This window comes from Pundamilia nyererei, unplaced genomic scaffold (assembly GCF_000239375.1).
Source record: "Pundamilia nyererei isolate P.nyererei 1_Seehausen unplaced genomic scaffold, PunNye1.0 scaffold00031, whole genome shotgun sequence".
Lineage (NCBI taxonomy): Eukaryota > Metazoa > Chordata > Actinopteri > Cichliformes > Cichlidae > Pundamilia > Pundamilia nyererei.
Genome location: NW_005187432.1, coordinates 3774608 through 3790611, shown reverse-complemented (window position 1 = coordinate 3790611; position 16004 = coordinate 3774608). Strand labels below are relative to the sequence as shown.

Sequence of the window (16004 nt, the reverse complement as noted above, 5' to 3'; positions counted from 1 at the left end):
ACACACACACACACACACACACAGAGGGGTCAATAAGTCATCTCTAACACAATTTCAGATACTGTGTTAAAGTTCTAGAGTAATGTACTATTCTAGAGTATATTCAATGAATCATTTCCTCATAAAATTATTTGAGATATTAAAAAATACTTTTACGTTTATCATCTAACCTGCACTCGGGCATCTAACCACTGATGGCTACCATCCCAGTATGAACCTGGTAAGGACAAGCTACAAAACAAAACAAAAATCACACCTACAGGAAACTGACAGCTGACACTTCACCTAAGATACAAGCCTGTGAACTCTACAAAGAATGATAGCACCCAGAGGAAGTGAGTGCATTGAAAAGAAGAAAAAAAAAAAGACAAAACAACGTAAACTGCCTGCTTGATTTCTAACCGAGGTGCACCCTGGACAGGTTGCCGGTCGCAGGAGACCGACCCTGAGAGAAAGACACTCATTCACACTCGAGTTCACACCCAGTGTCAGTTCAATTCTAAGTGCTAACCGCTGCACCACCACACCGCCCTATTCTAAAGATGTGGTTTTATTTCCACCCAACATGCACTTATTGTTCCATTTGCTGTTTTTATAAAACTGCAACGTATGTTTATTTCTCGAATCTTGAGAAATAAGCAGTTATTTCTCATAACAGCTGCACTACTTTGTTGCTCACTGGGCTTCTTGAAGAAGCATATTTAAGAGTTTAATGGCAAACCTAAAGGTTTCAGAAACATATAAAACATATACATGTATAATTCTTTTATTGAATGCATTTTTTAAAAAAATGTTTTACCCACAACGATAATTGGCATTTTCTCCAACTGCTTTCTGCATAATAGCAAGTTACCAAGCACCCGTTGCCTCTCTAAGCAGCAGGTTGATAAGCACTCAGCAGTCGAGAGATATGCTTTTAAGGCCGTGGTGAGCTGTGAGTTGTAGTAAAAGTTTTGTTGTTGATGAGGAAGCTGTAGTATGAGTCACACAGAGAAGAGGGAAGCGACTACAGAACAGCTTTCAAGGGAGACACAAAAATAATTTACATAACTGTATTTTTGTAAGTCCTGGGAGCAAAAAAAAAAGAAAAAAAGGGGGAAAAAATTCCACATCAGCACTATTGAGATACAACTTTCACAAGTCATTAACTGATATTTCACCAACCCAGTGTTACCACAGAGTTGATTTTCGAGAAGAGAGGCTAAAAATATCACTTCGTCTTCACTATATGTCCATCTCTGCTTGCACACATGTTTTTTCCCTGGACAGGTGTGGGAAATGACACTGGCACAGTGTGTGTGTAAAAGTTTTTTTAAATGCTGAAATAGTTCACTTCACTTATCTGAATAATATCACAACAACATACCACAATGCAAGCAGAATTTCATGGTAATTACATGGTAAATACTGTGTAATTGGCACATCTAACACACAAAAAAACAATATGCGGTGTCATAATTTGCAGGGATGAGGCGCAAAGCCATCTTGAAGCTGACATGACCCCCGCTCTGGGAGACGTCACCATGTCATGTCTCTATCATGCCAGTTCCCAGCTAGGAGCCGGATATACGGCGCAGGAATTTGCGGGTCAAGTGGTGGCAGGGCTCTGGTGAGGCCTCGGTACCGGCCGCCTTGTTATTACCTTCCAGTACACAGTGAGGTCAGAGCGAGAGAGCGCCGTGGTCACCAGAGACATGACGACAAGCGCATAGACGTGGGATCACCGAGTCTGCCGGCACAGCACTTCTCCTCGAACGCTGCAGCCAAACATGCAGTCGGCCTGACCGTGGGTACGCAGTCAGCAAAACGGCACCAAAAGCCATCCTCCGCAAAATATCATTATGGCTTGTAAGATGAGAAGGGGAAAGGAGGATGTTTGTTGTATCTAGTTTGGTAAGTACAGACTGCATGTGTGGTCTGCACTTATCAGGCTTTTGGTAGAAGTTATGGCTCAGAAACCATCTGCCAGCATGTTTGGGTTCCTTCGACTTCACCTAAAGAAGCACAATTTGAAAATATTACAGCAGCTCTGCTCTCACTGCCACTCAGCCAAAGTGTGGGATTGCTCCATTTTCTAGTTAAGTTTATAAGGTGGAGTTACGTGCATCACACACACTTCACATGTGCGCTTCCCTACACTTAGTGGTAGAGTTAAGAGGAACTTTCTCATGCTTTGATATTTACATGTGTCTAATTAAGATTCACGGCCTCTTCTCACACGTAGAGAGTGGCGTTACTGGCAGCATTTGGGTCTGAGACCCAGTCTGCCGTTGCCCTGTAATAAGGGAAAGGTTACAGGCTTGAAACAAGAGTTTGATGGGAATATGGCTCTTAATAGGTTCCCTCTAAAATAGTGGGTGCACCACGGTGTCAATGCAAACGTGGGGACGTTTCTCAAGCTTCTGGTCTCCCAATCAAAGCTCTGTACTTTGAAGACCTTTCAATCACTGATTCTAACACTTTGTTTATATGTTCTAAACATGTGCAGAGCAGTTCATTGCATTACTAAATTTAAAACGAGTCTTTATAACTTCTCAAATTCGACAAATTCAACTTCCCTTTTCTCTCAATATTACAAATCAACCAAAGTGTAAAGTACAAAATGTTTTTTGAGTGATCATCTGAACAGTCTGATAAAACGCTGCAAGCAGCCCCACCTTGCAGGCAAACTTAATGAATCGGTTGAAGCTCAATGTGCAACCTGTAGCACTCAGCTGAAGTACGTTAGGTGTAAAAATCCCTGGGGTGCTTTGTGGCTTTCAGATTCAAACCTTTTCAGGTGGCTTCCTTCCAGGAAGTTACAAATTAAGCCGAGAAAGAAAAAAACGATCTTGACATTTGTTCACGGTGGAGTTTCATAGATAATCACGTTTTTTGAGTTGTGGTTTAGCGCTACATAGTTTTGCAAACACAATTATGTAAAACGAACATCTCAGATGCCTTTGCAGGTTTTGCAAAAAAAGAAAAACTGAATACTGCCCTGCAATTAAAAGTTTACTGATCACCATCAGCACGATCTTTTTAATTCCAGGATTATACTTGCAACATCCACTCCATCGCTCCAATGTCTGCCACTTATCTGGATCCAGCTATCTAAGCAGAGCCAACTCTCCCCAGCCACCCAGAGAGACATAATCTCTCCAGCATGTCATGCGGTCTCCTAGCAGTTAGGGAAGCCCCTAATACTTCAACTCAGAGGCCTCCAGATGGCATACCAAGCAGATGACTGGACCACCTTAACTGGCTCCTTTCAGTGTGGATGATCAGTGTTTGACTCACACTCTCTCCCAGTTATCAAAGTTTCTCGCTCCATCTCCAAGCGTGAGCACACACTACAGAGGAACCTCATTTCTGCTGTTTGTGTTTGCGATCTCATTCTTTTGGTCATTACTCAAACTTGTGGCCATACGTGAAGTTAGAAACATAAACTGATCAGTTCAGCCACATCTTTGAGCACTCTGTGCACCACAACAGTCCGTCATATCGCTTTACTCCCCACAGATCCTGGATTAATCTCCCGCTCCACTCTCTCCGCACTAGCGATCGAGACCACGACATGCTCCAGCTCCTCCGTCTGACTTTAAATGCAATAAACAAATGTAAAGAAAATAAGAGGCGGTGGATATGGACCACTTTATTCTCATCACTAGGCACAATTTCACTTCTGCAGGGTGTGTACAGATTAAAGTGATGAGAAAACACTTTTTTTCTGAGTGTGTTTCAGTCACCGAAGGTCACCAGTGTTTGAAGAAAACCACAAAAAAGAGGATTCATCTCCTACACTGATGCGCTATTCCACCGAAACAAAGAATATACAAACTGCAACTACAAATATCGTACTAAACATCACAGTTTAAATGTTGTTTGTGTGTGTGTTTTAAATAATTAATTACCATCTTACAGATGATGTCAGTTTTTAATGTAGGAAAAACACTTCATCCCATCACTGTGCAAAGCAGCCTGTGTTACTGCACTAATTCATACATTTGCTCTTATACCAGCATCTGTTTGTTTATGACCAAACAGTAATTTAAAGGAAGGAACGAATGGGGGATTATTTCTTTCAGCTACCTAATTGCCACAGAAAACGTCAAGCATTCTTATACTGCCAAAAAGCAACCCAATTACAACTATCATGCATTTCAATTAAGTTGAGCGTCTCGTTTCCGAGTGGGCTGCATAATATCCGTAGAATTTAATAAAGTTTTATCGAGAACCATAGGAAATGTGGAGACGCTGGAAAATATGACCTTTTAGCTCTTTTAATGGGAGCCACAGAGAAAACAGTAATAAAAGTTCAGACGTAATTGAAATTGTGTTAGCAGCAGAGAGAGGAGTCTCCAGCAGTCTCAAAGAGTCAACTATAAGTTGATGACACAGCTTATTAGTAAGACTACACTTGTGGTTTTAAAGTATTTTCTGAAGAAGGACGTTTACATACGCGTCAATGCTTTGAGTTATAACTGACGCTACAGCTTTTGTGACAGCATGTCCTTGACTTACGTGTAACAAAAGACACACGCAGGGTTAATTATGTAACCGTCGTAGGTATATTACTTCCTTAGTATACCTACGAGAGATTCGCCATGCCCTTCCCCACACAAGACTGTAAAAGCGATGAAACAGACACGTTCAGATGATTTCAGGTTCACGTGAAGGAGCGCATGTGTGAAGTGTCCAGACATGTACTGATGTCTGTGAAGGAATCAAGCCAGAGTGAGTAAGTGTGTTTGTGTTTGGCTGCCAGAGCTGGTTCTGGTGCAGCAGTGGCAGCAGATGAGTTCAGGTATGGATGTTCACACGCTTCACACGTGCTTTCCTTCCATCATTGTCCCACACTTCAGATTTGTAATACATTAAGTTTCGATAACCGTAAAAAAAATATATATATACACATTTCCGCCTTCAGTTCTCAGATCCTACATGGACATACCCCACCCTCACTGGGTGAGTTCAATATTCATGTTAAAACTGAATATTAGTGAACAGGTGTTATTAGCTGCCTTCAGCTCATTTAAAAGTCACCTCAAGTGACGGCTAAGAACAACCAGACCTGTGATCGTTAATTTTTTTGTGCGTTATATTTGATTCTGTACCCTTTTATATGTATGTCCTGTGGGGGCTTGTTTTATTCTATTGTGGATTTTCATGTTGTATTTTCATGTTTAATGGTACATTGTCTGGTGTTGTGTTATTGGTTTTATCTGACCTGCTGTTAAATAAATACAATCAAAACCGGTTTTTAACCCGGTGACAGTTTAGATCTTTATGCTCTCTTTGTGATACAGTGGTACCTCGTTTATCGCGGGAGTTCAAACCTTCGTAGAAAAATAAGCCCAGTACTATAGAATGAAACCAAAGATCAAACCCTGTTTTCAGAACATGGGAATAAAGCAGCTGCGAGAGAATTCAACATTAATGAATCAATGGTACAGAAGTAAAGGAAGCAAGAAGAATGAGTTGAGTAACGTTTGACTTATCTGTTTTGTTTCGCTTAATGCGCCTTATAATCCGGTGCGCCTTGTGGTCTGAAATATACGGTAACTTCTACCTTCCGCAGCTACCGCAGGCGTCTTTGATGGTGCAAAATGTTTCATCGACATTGTTGTGTTAGTTGGGAGAAAACTTACAAACATACAGTGCAGCACTTCAGAGTCTCACTGTTAGCGATCGCAGATTTATGTAAATTTGACAAGCTGAACGCATTCTGTACTGTACAGGAGACACGGCACGAGATTGATTGACAATAGTCTACAGCCAATCAGGACACAGAAAACAATGTGCTGTAAAAAGGCGAAACTGCGTTATAGTGAGGGACCACTGTATATGCCAATGACTAATGTACAGAATGTCAGTCAAAATGAAATGTTGAGGAAAGAGAAACGGACAGCCTGACAAACAACCTGAAAACAGCATAAAATAAGCAAAATGTGTGTGTGTGTTTTCTTTTCCTAAGACAGTTAGGCAGTGGCATTGATGTCTGGCCCAACATTCTTTAAAAAAAACAGCTTTTGCAATGTCAAGTTTAAACATCTGACCCCTAAGAGTATCCCTAAGGATATTTCAGGAGCTCTTGCTTTAGATAAAAAGTACAACGCTAAATTACCTGTGGCTGGTGTAAAACTGAGGTATAATTGTGCAAATGTACCTGCGGAAACACTGTTATTTTCATTGGAGGCCATAATATGATATTTTCAAATGAAGTTTGTCAAGTCGCCATTGTTTCCTCACATCAAGACATGGGAAAACGCTACACATATAATCACAGGACAACTGTGATTATACAGTATGAGCAGAGTGCATGTGTGTAAGTCTGCGGCGAGCAAGAGATTTCATTTAAACATGGAGCAGAAATGAAGCCTAAACATTAGCTTCTGTCTCAGTTTCAGGTCAAAGGCAATCAAAATCCAATGAATCTACTCACCTGCTAACAAGACTGACATTTTATATCATTGTGATTAACAGAAAAGCAGAGGGCCAAGTTCAACTTGATGAGCAGTTGCCGTCTGGTTGGCTCAATGCTAGAAATTTCTTAACCACACAGGGAAGCTGACTGTTTAGCAGTGCTCCCTTACTGCCCCCTCTGGCTAAAAACAGGACCGACGTGGATTGTTTGAATTCCAGCTGTGGAAACGGGGACAGCTGTGTGATGTTGCTACATACCAAGAATTCTAAACCCAAAATAATAATCAAAACCGCAGGTGTAAATAAGCAGCATTTGGTTCAGCATGCTTACAGACAGTATGTCACAAAGGGATGATGAATACATTTTTACTGTATGAACAGAGACAGTGTTTGTTTTTTGTTTAACAGCTTGTTGTTTGCTTAGGGTTGACAAGTTATTTGAGAAACCGCCGCTCGACGGAGATCATACCTGGATGCCTGAGGTAGTGAAGTATGGGATCTCAAACTTGACACTGATTGGTGGTTTCCCCTCCTTATCTTCAGCCTCTACGCTCGGGAGGCCGAAGTGGGCTCGCATCAAATACTCCTTTCCACCCTGTGAGAAGTTGCAACACAAGCTCTTTAATAAAAGACGAAAACAAACTATAAATCTACTGTGTTTCAGCTTGTAAAAGGAAAACCAGATTGTATAAAGGCCCACAGCTGCTCCGCGTTGTTTCAGAGAAGTATAATTACAATCTGCATGTTTTTATTAACAATAAAAACCAGAATTGTGTAGCTTTATAACATAAGCAAACTACCATCCAAAAGCCTAGGGTAATATTACACAATTTCTGCAACCGTATTTATGAAGCTCGTGAGTCACAGTTTCTGCTCACAGGGAAAGACTTGATTGACCAGACGATCTCACTGTTCTCAGGCACCCACTTCACACTGCCCACTGTGGTCTTGAATTTGGGTGAGTCAGCGTCCGTTGGCACGGGAATGTGAATCTCCACGTTGTTGGCTGTGGAACGCCTCTTGAACTGACTCTTTGCCTAAGAACCAAAACAAGCAGGTCAAGTCTAACACGCTGCTCTGCCTAAACAGGGTATTAAAACAGGGCTTAATTTAATGCGCATTTAAAACCTTAATAGTCAGGGTTACCACGCATGACAACATGATACAGTACATAAGCAGCCTGATCATAATTGCTGTATGCTTTGGCTGACTGAACATATAGAAGCTTAAGCCAGGCTGAGCTCCAATCATTTGTAACTCCACTTTAATTTTTCTTTAAATCTGACAGCAATAATAGTTCAGCTACACATGACGCGGGCAACTAAATGTACCCACTGAAAAAGCTTCCAACCTTAATCATGTACTCAATCCGACTGTGAGAGTGCTTCTCGATAACAGACTCAATCCAGATCAGGGGCTTCACCTGAAACAGAAAAACCACATCGATTTTAAGTGCACAAATGTCGAATGCACCACTTTAAATAACACATGACTTAGTCGCCACCCAGAGGGCAGCAGGTGTTACTACAGCAACCGAATATAAGTCATTTTGAGACTAGCTTGTACATTTATTTTGTTTCTACAGCAACCAGCAAAAGATACTCATATACTCATGCTGCAGTGGTGTCGGCTGTATTGTGTGAAATCTTGTAAAGGAAAATTAGGGAGAAACAGAGATTGCTCAAAACTTTGGAGTGACTATGCAATCTGCGTTATTATGTAACTGCTTCTTGGTATATCCTTTTAAAATAGACGGTTACATCATCAAGTTACAAGAGACTGAACTTTAATCTTGTTTGATCAACTTTAATGTTTCCTTTGCATTTTTGTACCTTACGATATAAAGCGCTTCGAGGCAACTGTTGTTGTGATTTGGCTCTATATAAATAATCTTTATTTATGAACTATGCCCAGCAAGCACAGATCTGGATTTAAAATGAACAGGTTTGTATTTTTTGTCCACACGCAGACAGCCTTCGTGCTTAATCTGATGCACATGTTATGGTATAGAAGCAGGTATAATATGGAAAAACCAAAGTATAAAAGAAACCATCCTTCAAACTGTTTTTACACGTATACGGTAAAGGGCTTAAAAGGCATAAAATAAAATACAGACAATTTAAAAAGTATTAAGAAGCTTAGCTGAGTAATATAACCAAGAAAAATTGCTTCTTAGATTAACAATTTCAGTTCTGTGCGCTGCAGCTCCTTGTTAACTAAAACTGAAAGACTTCTGCTCAACTATACCACTTCCTTTCCGGCACGCTTACTGGTAAAACTGTTGTGAAACACTTATAGAAACCATGAACCCAGTCCAAACTGGCAGAACATTGTAAGTCTGCCTATAGATTACCATTTGACTCAACAAATGCAATTTATCAGTTCCTTTCGTCGAAAAAAGTTTGTCATTTTAAACGTTTTTTTGAGAGTAGAGGATGATGGTTGAGCTCTTATCTGCTCTCTTTTTGTTTTTTGAGAGTGTTTTTTTCCCCTTCAGAAAAAAAGCACAGTTAAACACTATTCATAACACACGCCTATGTGTGACAACCACAGACCAAGTACTAAACCGTGTGGTTGTGTTTCACCTGTTTTCTTCTGTGGTTATCAAAAACATTGATGAACAGATGAGGTACTAGTCTAAGCTGCTGGCTCATGAATACAGGCGTATTTACCCCATATGTGTATTTGTACAGGTATATAATGACTTTAATATTCCCTTTGGGTTTTTTTTCTTTCTTTTTTTTCTTTCTTTTTTTCTTTTTGTTTGCTTTGTTATGTTTTATGCTTTTCTTGATAATGAATAAAACTGTTTAAAGAACAGATGAGGTACTAGTCTAAGCTGCTGGCTCATGAATACAGGCGTATTTCTGTATACAAATAATTCTGCCACAAACCCCCCACCGTCGCTACCACCCCGAAACAGCCTTCTCCCAAAGGAGTTCTATTCAAAATATTTTTAACCTGTTTTTTTTATATTAGTTCTGGTTCAAATTCACTTTACTTAAAATATCTATTTTAATCAAACCAGAAATAACAGAAAAACGCAAAGACTCTCATAACATAGAGTATATGGGAAAATAAAGCAACACTTACTTAACTATAAGCAGACCAATTGCGTAGTTGCCCCCTACAGGCCCATTTTGAAAGGAAAAGCCCAACATAAAACATTTTGAAATGGGGTTTTTTTGTCCCCCAAAAAGAAGCAAGCAAACACTTTATCTTCTTGGGAATTAAAAACACTCACTAAGGTGACATTAGGAGGCTTTATAGCAGAGGTTCTCATACATTTTCTGGAAAGCTTCCACTTCAGATGCAGAAAATGCTCCTTAATTTCTATCAAGCTGAATTTCAGTGCAATAATCGTCACAAAGCAGCATCAGCAGTAACAGTTTTTAGTCTACATAGAATCAAAAATCTGTTCATTCAAATTTAGTTTCACTACTTGGTCACCCACGCTCCACCTGCAGTGGCTCTACTGCCCACCTGTAGGGCCTGCCCCACGGTTTATGAACCACTGCTTTAAAGGGTAAATGTAATTTGATTATTTCCACAAGTGGCTTCATCTTAAATGATGAGATCAGATTCCAGTAGTGAATTCTATGCACGACCTCATTTGATTTGAAGCAGTAAGCAGATTCGCATGTTCACGTGTACAAAGTCAGATTATCTGTCTGGATTCCTTTAATATACGCCCAGTTCTTTCACTGTTACAGCACTATGTATGTATGTTCACTGCATGTCCGTTTGCAGGTGTGTCAGACCCTTTCGGAGCCTTCCTCTGGTTTGGACTCTAACTACTCGACTTGTTCAGCCACATATTACTCACGTGAGTGTTGAGACGGTAGGACATGAGCTCAAACTCTCCGTCGGGAGGAATGAAGGAGATGGTGCGGTCGTTCTCAAAGCGAGACAGACGGACACACTGGTGAAACTTGACATCCTCCAGCTCTACTGATTTACTCTTCCCTCCTGCAAATACAAGCATCAGAGGCGATTTAACGCGATTAACCAAATTAGCACGAATCAGGCACAGACTAAATAGTTGTTCTAATTAAAATGCGATTTTCCACATGGTACGGCAGGCTGTCAGCCAATCAGAATCTCAGTGGCTTCGCTCAGTTCCTTCTGTCAATGTGTCAAAGTATCCTTGTGCAAGATACCGAACCCCGAGTTCCCTCCGATGCATCCATCAAAATGTGAGCGTGTGTGAACGTTAGATAAAAGCGCTTAGGTAAAGATACAAGAACTATGTGTGCTTAAATGACAGAAAAGCACTGTCATCTGGTTATTTTTACATCAACTATTCATTTATTGCTCGAAAGCTTCAATGCTTTTTTTTCTTAGCAGCAAAGAAACAACTCACGTCCAGTGTTTTCAAACAGAACTTTGTCGTTCAGTCCGAGCCGTAGCTCGGGCATTCCAGAAAGGAAGACGCGCATCTTTATGGAACCAACAATCTCGCTACGGAGAACATTGCCGTTGGCACTAACCTGAAAGACAGTCAATGAGTAAAGAGGAACAGATGAAAGCACATATTAGCGATCAAAGACTGTACACACAAAACAGCAAGCTGGACAGTCGGAATGCGCTGTGACGCACCGGGAGAGGAAGTTTACAAACACTCTGACCGGCATTCCTTATGCAACTCGGGCCTTCTAAAACAAGTTCCTACCAGGAGGTTCACTGACTCAATGACGTCCAGGAAGACCTCATTTTTCCTGTACTTGATACCCTCTGACCTCCAGGAGACAGCGTTGGTGACTGTGGCGGGGGGTCGCGGGGCTCCAGTGTCTAGCTTGTGGCCCTCCTGAGTTATGTATCTGAGAGACAAAAAATGTAAACAGGAGGAAAACCTGAGAAAAGGGGAAATTAACTGTCTGAGATGGCGAGTTCCCAGAAAACATCAAAGAAGAACAGAGATTGTTGATTTTATGAGGGAGGATTGTCTGACTTATTACTGTACTCATGTGGGGGAAATCCAGAGTTGGTTTGCTGCACGTCTACATCACTCACTTTTGAAAGACTAAACGGTCATTTACAGTCGTTTATGGTGATGACAGTAAGATCTTTTTGACTTGTAGGTATACAGAAATGACGGGATAATACCACAACAAGGGAAAGCGCAAACTGTAAAAATCGGACATAAATAAATAAAACAATCAAATATGCTGTTTAGCACAGTGATTTGCACTGATTGAAAACCTGAGAAAATGTCATCGGGAAATTAGCAGTTAAAGCAGTAATGATTACAAATGACAGGAATTTGGCTGCATTCAGCCGCAGGTAAAACGATCTCTGTTTAAGATCTACTGTTTTTTCTACTGAGATTAGATGCACTTTATTGTTTGAGTGATTACAGTGTTTTTTATTCAGGAAACTTCGGGGCTGTTGGTTTTTTGTACTACGAAGGTCAATCACTTCTTAACAGGTTACGTAGCCAGGGTAACTTGTGCTGCGAACCAAACCTGCCCCAAAACAGGTTATGTCTGAGATTAAAGACCAACCTGAGAAATCCTCACCTACTGACCAAGCCGGTCTCTGGAAATTAGCGTCAGCATTCCTTAAAGACCCCTTATATTTCTGTGCACGTATAGTAGGAGCATCAAAAGTATTTTTTTTTCCTTACATGCCATTTTATTCCTTGATTTTTTTCCCCCTATGATCCTAAAACTTGATACCCATTTGTAGGCATACGTAGGTCTAAGGCTATGTTTGAATTTCATTTTTGATTTTATTCACTGCTCGTTCTCAGCCAGCAGCTGAAAGGATAAAACTGTCTGTTAAACATTAATTTAATGAAATACTCAATTATAATCCACCAGATTCTCCTGCGTCATAATGACAAACATCCAGCTTTCAAATAGGATCAACTTTATTTATAAAGCAAATCTTGACCAAAGCGCTTAAAGGGCTCTAACATTCGCACGGTGCTTTTAATACTAATCTACTGTACAGTGGTTTTCCTCTCACACACACACACACACCCACGGCTCTCGCTCAGTTAGCTTTGTAATAGCCTGCCGACGTGTCTGCAGCAGCTGTGTTACTTTCAGTCTGTATCATGTGCTTAACGTCTTTGCATTTTTCCCATAGTTACGTTTTATCTACCGTTACAGATTCCTCAGCCTCTCGTCACATGCTTCCAATAACGCCCGATTCATGTCAACACATAGGGGAAAGTCTGGCTTACTGAGCAAGTTGATAACTGGCTTCACATGACTGCTTATCACGATTGCTAATGTTACGGTAAGTGAATCCAGATAAGGAAGAGATAGCCTGGCTTTGTTGAACTCATTGTGTTTGAGGCCCAGTTGTTTATCAGCTGGGCCTCAAAAAGCACCCTAAAGTTAATTTCCAATAATCTTGTCGTTTATTCAGGCAAGCTAAGTGATTCAGCGATTAGCGCTGGTTCAGGCTCAGCTGGGCGCATTCTGTGTATGTTTTCTCTGAGTGCTCCAGAGACGTGCGGTATGATCTGGACAGGTCACCAGTCCATCACAGAGACATCCAACCATTCAAACTTACATTGACACCTTAAAGCCAATTCAGAATCACCAGTTAACCTAACAAGTTAACAACCTAACCTATGTCTTTTGGACTGTGGGAGGAAGGCTCCACACACGAGCCAGTCAGCAGGTGAACTGAAACCCAGAGCCTTCTTCTTAAACTGAAATAAACTGGTTTCAAAAACATTTTATTTTTGATTAACTTTGCAGCTGTACAGATGTCAGACCTACACTGTAAAGTGCAGCATTATATCATGGAGATTATTTTGTCTTTTATTACAAGCCCAATTCTAAAAGTTGGGATGCTGTGTAAAATATAAAAAACCCCAGAATGCAGCGATCTGCAAATCTCATAAACCCACATTTTATTCACAACACAACGTAGAAAACACACCAAAGGTTTAGCTCTGAGTGAATTTGATGGCAGCAATAAGTCGAAAAATAAAGTTGGGATGAGGCAACAAAACTGTGGAAATTAAGTGGCACTAAAAAGAAATGTCTGAAGGAAAATTTTGCAACTAGTGAGGTTAACCGGCTACATGATCATAAAAACACAGAGCTCATCTGACATCATCATCTGACATCATCAAACTCAAAATTTTAATTTCAACCTTTTTTTTCTTAAGATTTTCACAGATTAAACATTTGGTAAGAACCCAGATTTTCCTGTGAATAAAATCTGGGTTCATGAGATTTGAAAAAAATCACTTCTTACTATCTTGTTTACATTTTACACAACATTTCAACTTTTGGTTAGCCCTCCCAATTGCAGTATTTACTGGTATCAATGAAAGACTATTAATAAGTTTTCAGTCTTGGATGAGTACCTCAACCTGCTCTGTATACCTCATTAAAAACAGACCAGGTTCACGTTTAGAGAGTCTGCCATGTTGTATGGTTTCTAAAGAACTTTTTCGTAGCCACCACAACCTCTCCTACACACATTTAAAGGGTGAGCCCAAGGGTATTCATATGGTTGCGATCTGCAGTTTCACCACTAGATGGCAGTAATTTGCTTCTTATAACTGTTACAGTATGCTAGGAGCCCCATGACTTTGCTTATATATGTTTTAGTTATGAATAACTAAAATGTTATTTTACACATTTGAGTTTCTTTGGTGTAAGAACAAAAATGGACCCATGACCCTGAAAATCCAGCACTTATGAACCCTCATGTTACCTGCAGTGAGACAGCAGCTAAGAGGATACTCACTCTTGGAGAATTTTGCTGTCAGTGGTCTGAGGATAGCCAAAGTCCATCAGCTCATCCATGAGCTCATATATGATAACAAAGTTGTCTCTAATGCTCTCCTCCTCTAATTCTTTGAAATACTCTGAAAAAACCTAAAACAACACAAATAAACACGTTGCACTTGTAGCAAAAGTATATGCATGTGTTATTGTTATTAACTAAAAGCTGGTGAATAATTAAATCATACCTGAACAATTTTGTACAAGAAAGAGAAAACCAGGGAGACGCTGGCATTTTTTTTGGATGTTGCAACCACTGATGTGGCGTGTGTTAAGAAGTGTAACTACAGGACAGAGAGTAAGTACAACACGTGCACACCGTAAATGTTGATGTGTTTTGAGGATTAATAAGGATACAGTAGAGATTATTGTGTTTGATCCACATGAAACGGACGCCGCCATGAGCCAGAATTGGTGATAGCGTGCCCTCTTCCTCTTTGTCCATCAGAAGGGTCATGAAGTGCTCAATCTCTGACATATCCACATCTCCCCGATAATTTCGGCACACCAAGACCTGAAAGAGTAAAACAGCACATGTGCAGCTTTCATTAATATCAGTAAGTCACTGTATTTTCACATTAAAGCTCAAAACATGCGTTGCTGCCCAAAAAAGAAAAGAAAAGGCATGAGTATATTCACTGTATCTCAGAATGTATGTAAAGCCAGGGCAGTATATAGCAACAATATCATCATAACAACAGATATTTACATCTCCATATGTGCAGGCAATCTCCTTCACACCAAACACTTAAAGTTTTTTTTTTATTTAAAAGGGATTCACGTGTTATTATTACACCTGCAAGGCTAAACCAGAGACGTGGGTGGAAACTAAATACAGGTAAACCTGATACCTTAGGAATTTTTCATGCCCTTTATGTCTTTTCCACTTTTCCATTGATTTAGTCGGATTCAAAACCGACTGTTCGTGTAAATCACAAAGCATCATCACAAGCCTCCGGGCTGTAAATTCAGTGTACAACTCCCTGCTGCTAACAGCTGGTCCCCTGGCTGTTAGTCATCGGGTTACATTTTTATTCAACGCTATCGCCTGACATCACTCCAGGTGACACCTGTCATATAAATTGAAAATTGCTGACTTTCGTTACAAGGTAAACCCTCTAAATTGCAGTGTGAACCGTTGAAGATACGCTAGCTGCTCGCTGCAGACTGAGCCGCATTATAATCTGTCAAGCAAGAATGTGCTAGCTAGGCTAACCTTAGCTTAGCATCGCCCCTCCACTGTTACTTTACCTTTCCCTTCAAATCCAAGACGTACACGGCGCTCGCAGACATCTTGAACTTATTTACACGAGCCCAGCTAAGCTCGTTATCAGTTGATAATGTTGGCGAAAACTAGTTCAGTGCTAAAAATCAAAGAACAGACTTCCATTCATAATACTGAAAAGAAGAACACAACCCTTCCCCTTTTCTTAACACTCTACATTCGCAAGGAGCGCCCCCTGTGGAATAGGAGGGAGCACTACAAGTCTCTGGCATCCTTTTTTTTTTAAAACAAAAAACATTTTATGGTTAAGTCAGTAAGACAGGAACTTAATTTAGATCATTATTAAATAATCTATATGGTAACAACAACAACAACAATAATAAAATAATAAAATAATAATAATAACAATGACCTTTAAAAACAGGGCTTATGCTTAATTATCTCACCCTTTTAAAATAATTATTAGTCTTTGAGGTAACCAAACAGCCTGCATATAAGCTGGAGTCATGATGGAGTGTAAACCAGTCTGGTGTGTAATCATGCCACTGATCATGCCACCTACTGTCATTGTTGTCATGTTCACATCCATGATAGAAACTGCTGCTCATGTCTTATCT

At 40.2% G+C, this 16004-nt stretch overlaps 1 protein-coding gene across 1 annotated transcript in view; it reads right to left on the bottom strand.

Moving 5' to 3' along the window:
- The window catches only part of ap1m1 (adaptor related protein complex 1 subunit mu 1), a 17016-nt gene extending 1400 nt beyond the window's left edge, over positions 1-15616 (bottom strand). Inside the window, exons 1-10 of the mRNA XM_005729115.1 lie at positions 15414-15616; positions 14520-14676; positions 14351-14418; positions 14125-14255; positions 11078-11225; positions 10769-10895; positions 10232-10374; positions 7757-7828; positions 7284-7442; positions 6875-7000 (exon numbers count right to left, since the gene is read on the bottom strand). Of these exons, the coding sequence (XP_005729172.1) occupies positions 6875-7000; positions 7284-7442; positions 7757-7828; positions 10232-10374; positions 10769-10895; positions 11078-11225; positions 14125-14255; positions 14351-14418; positions 14520-14676; positions 15414-15455 (1173 nt within the window). The 5' untranslated portion in view covers positions 15456-15616. The remainder of the gene's footprint in view (positions 1-6874; positions 7001-7283; positions 7443-7756; positions 7829-10231; positions 10375-10768; positions 10896-11077; positions 11226-14124; positions 14256-14350; positions 14419-14519; positions 14677-15413) is intronic.
- Positions 15617-16004: the final 388 nt, after the last annotated feature.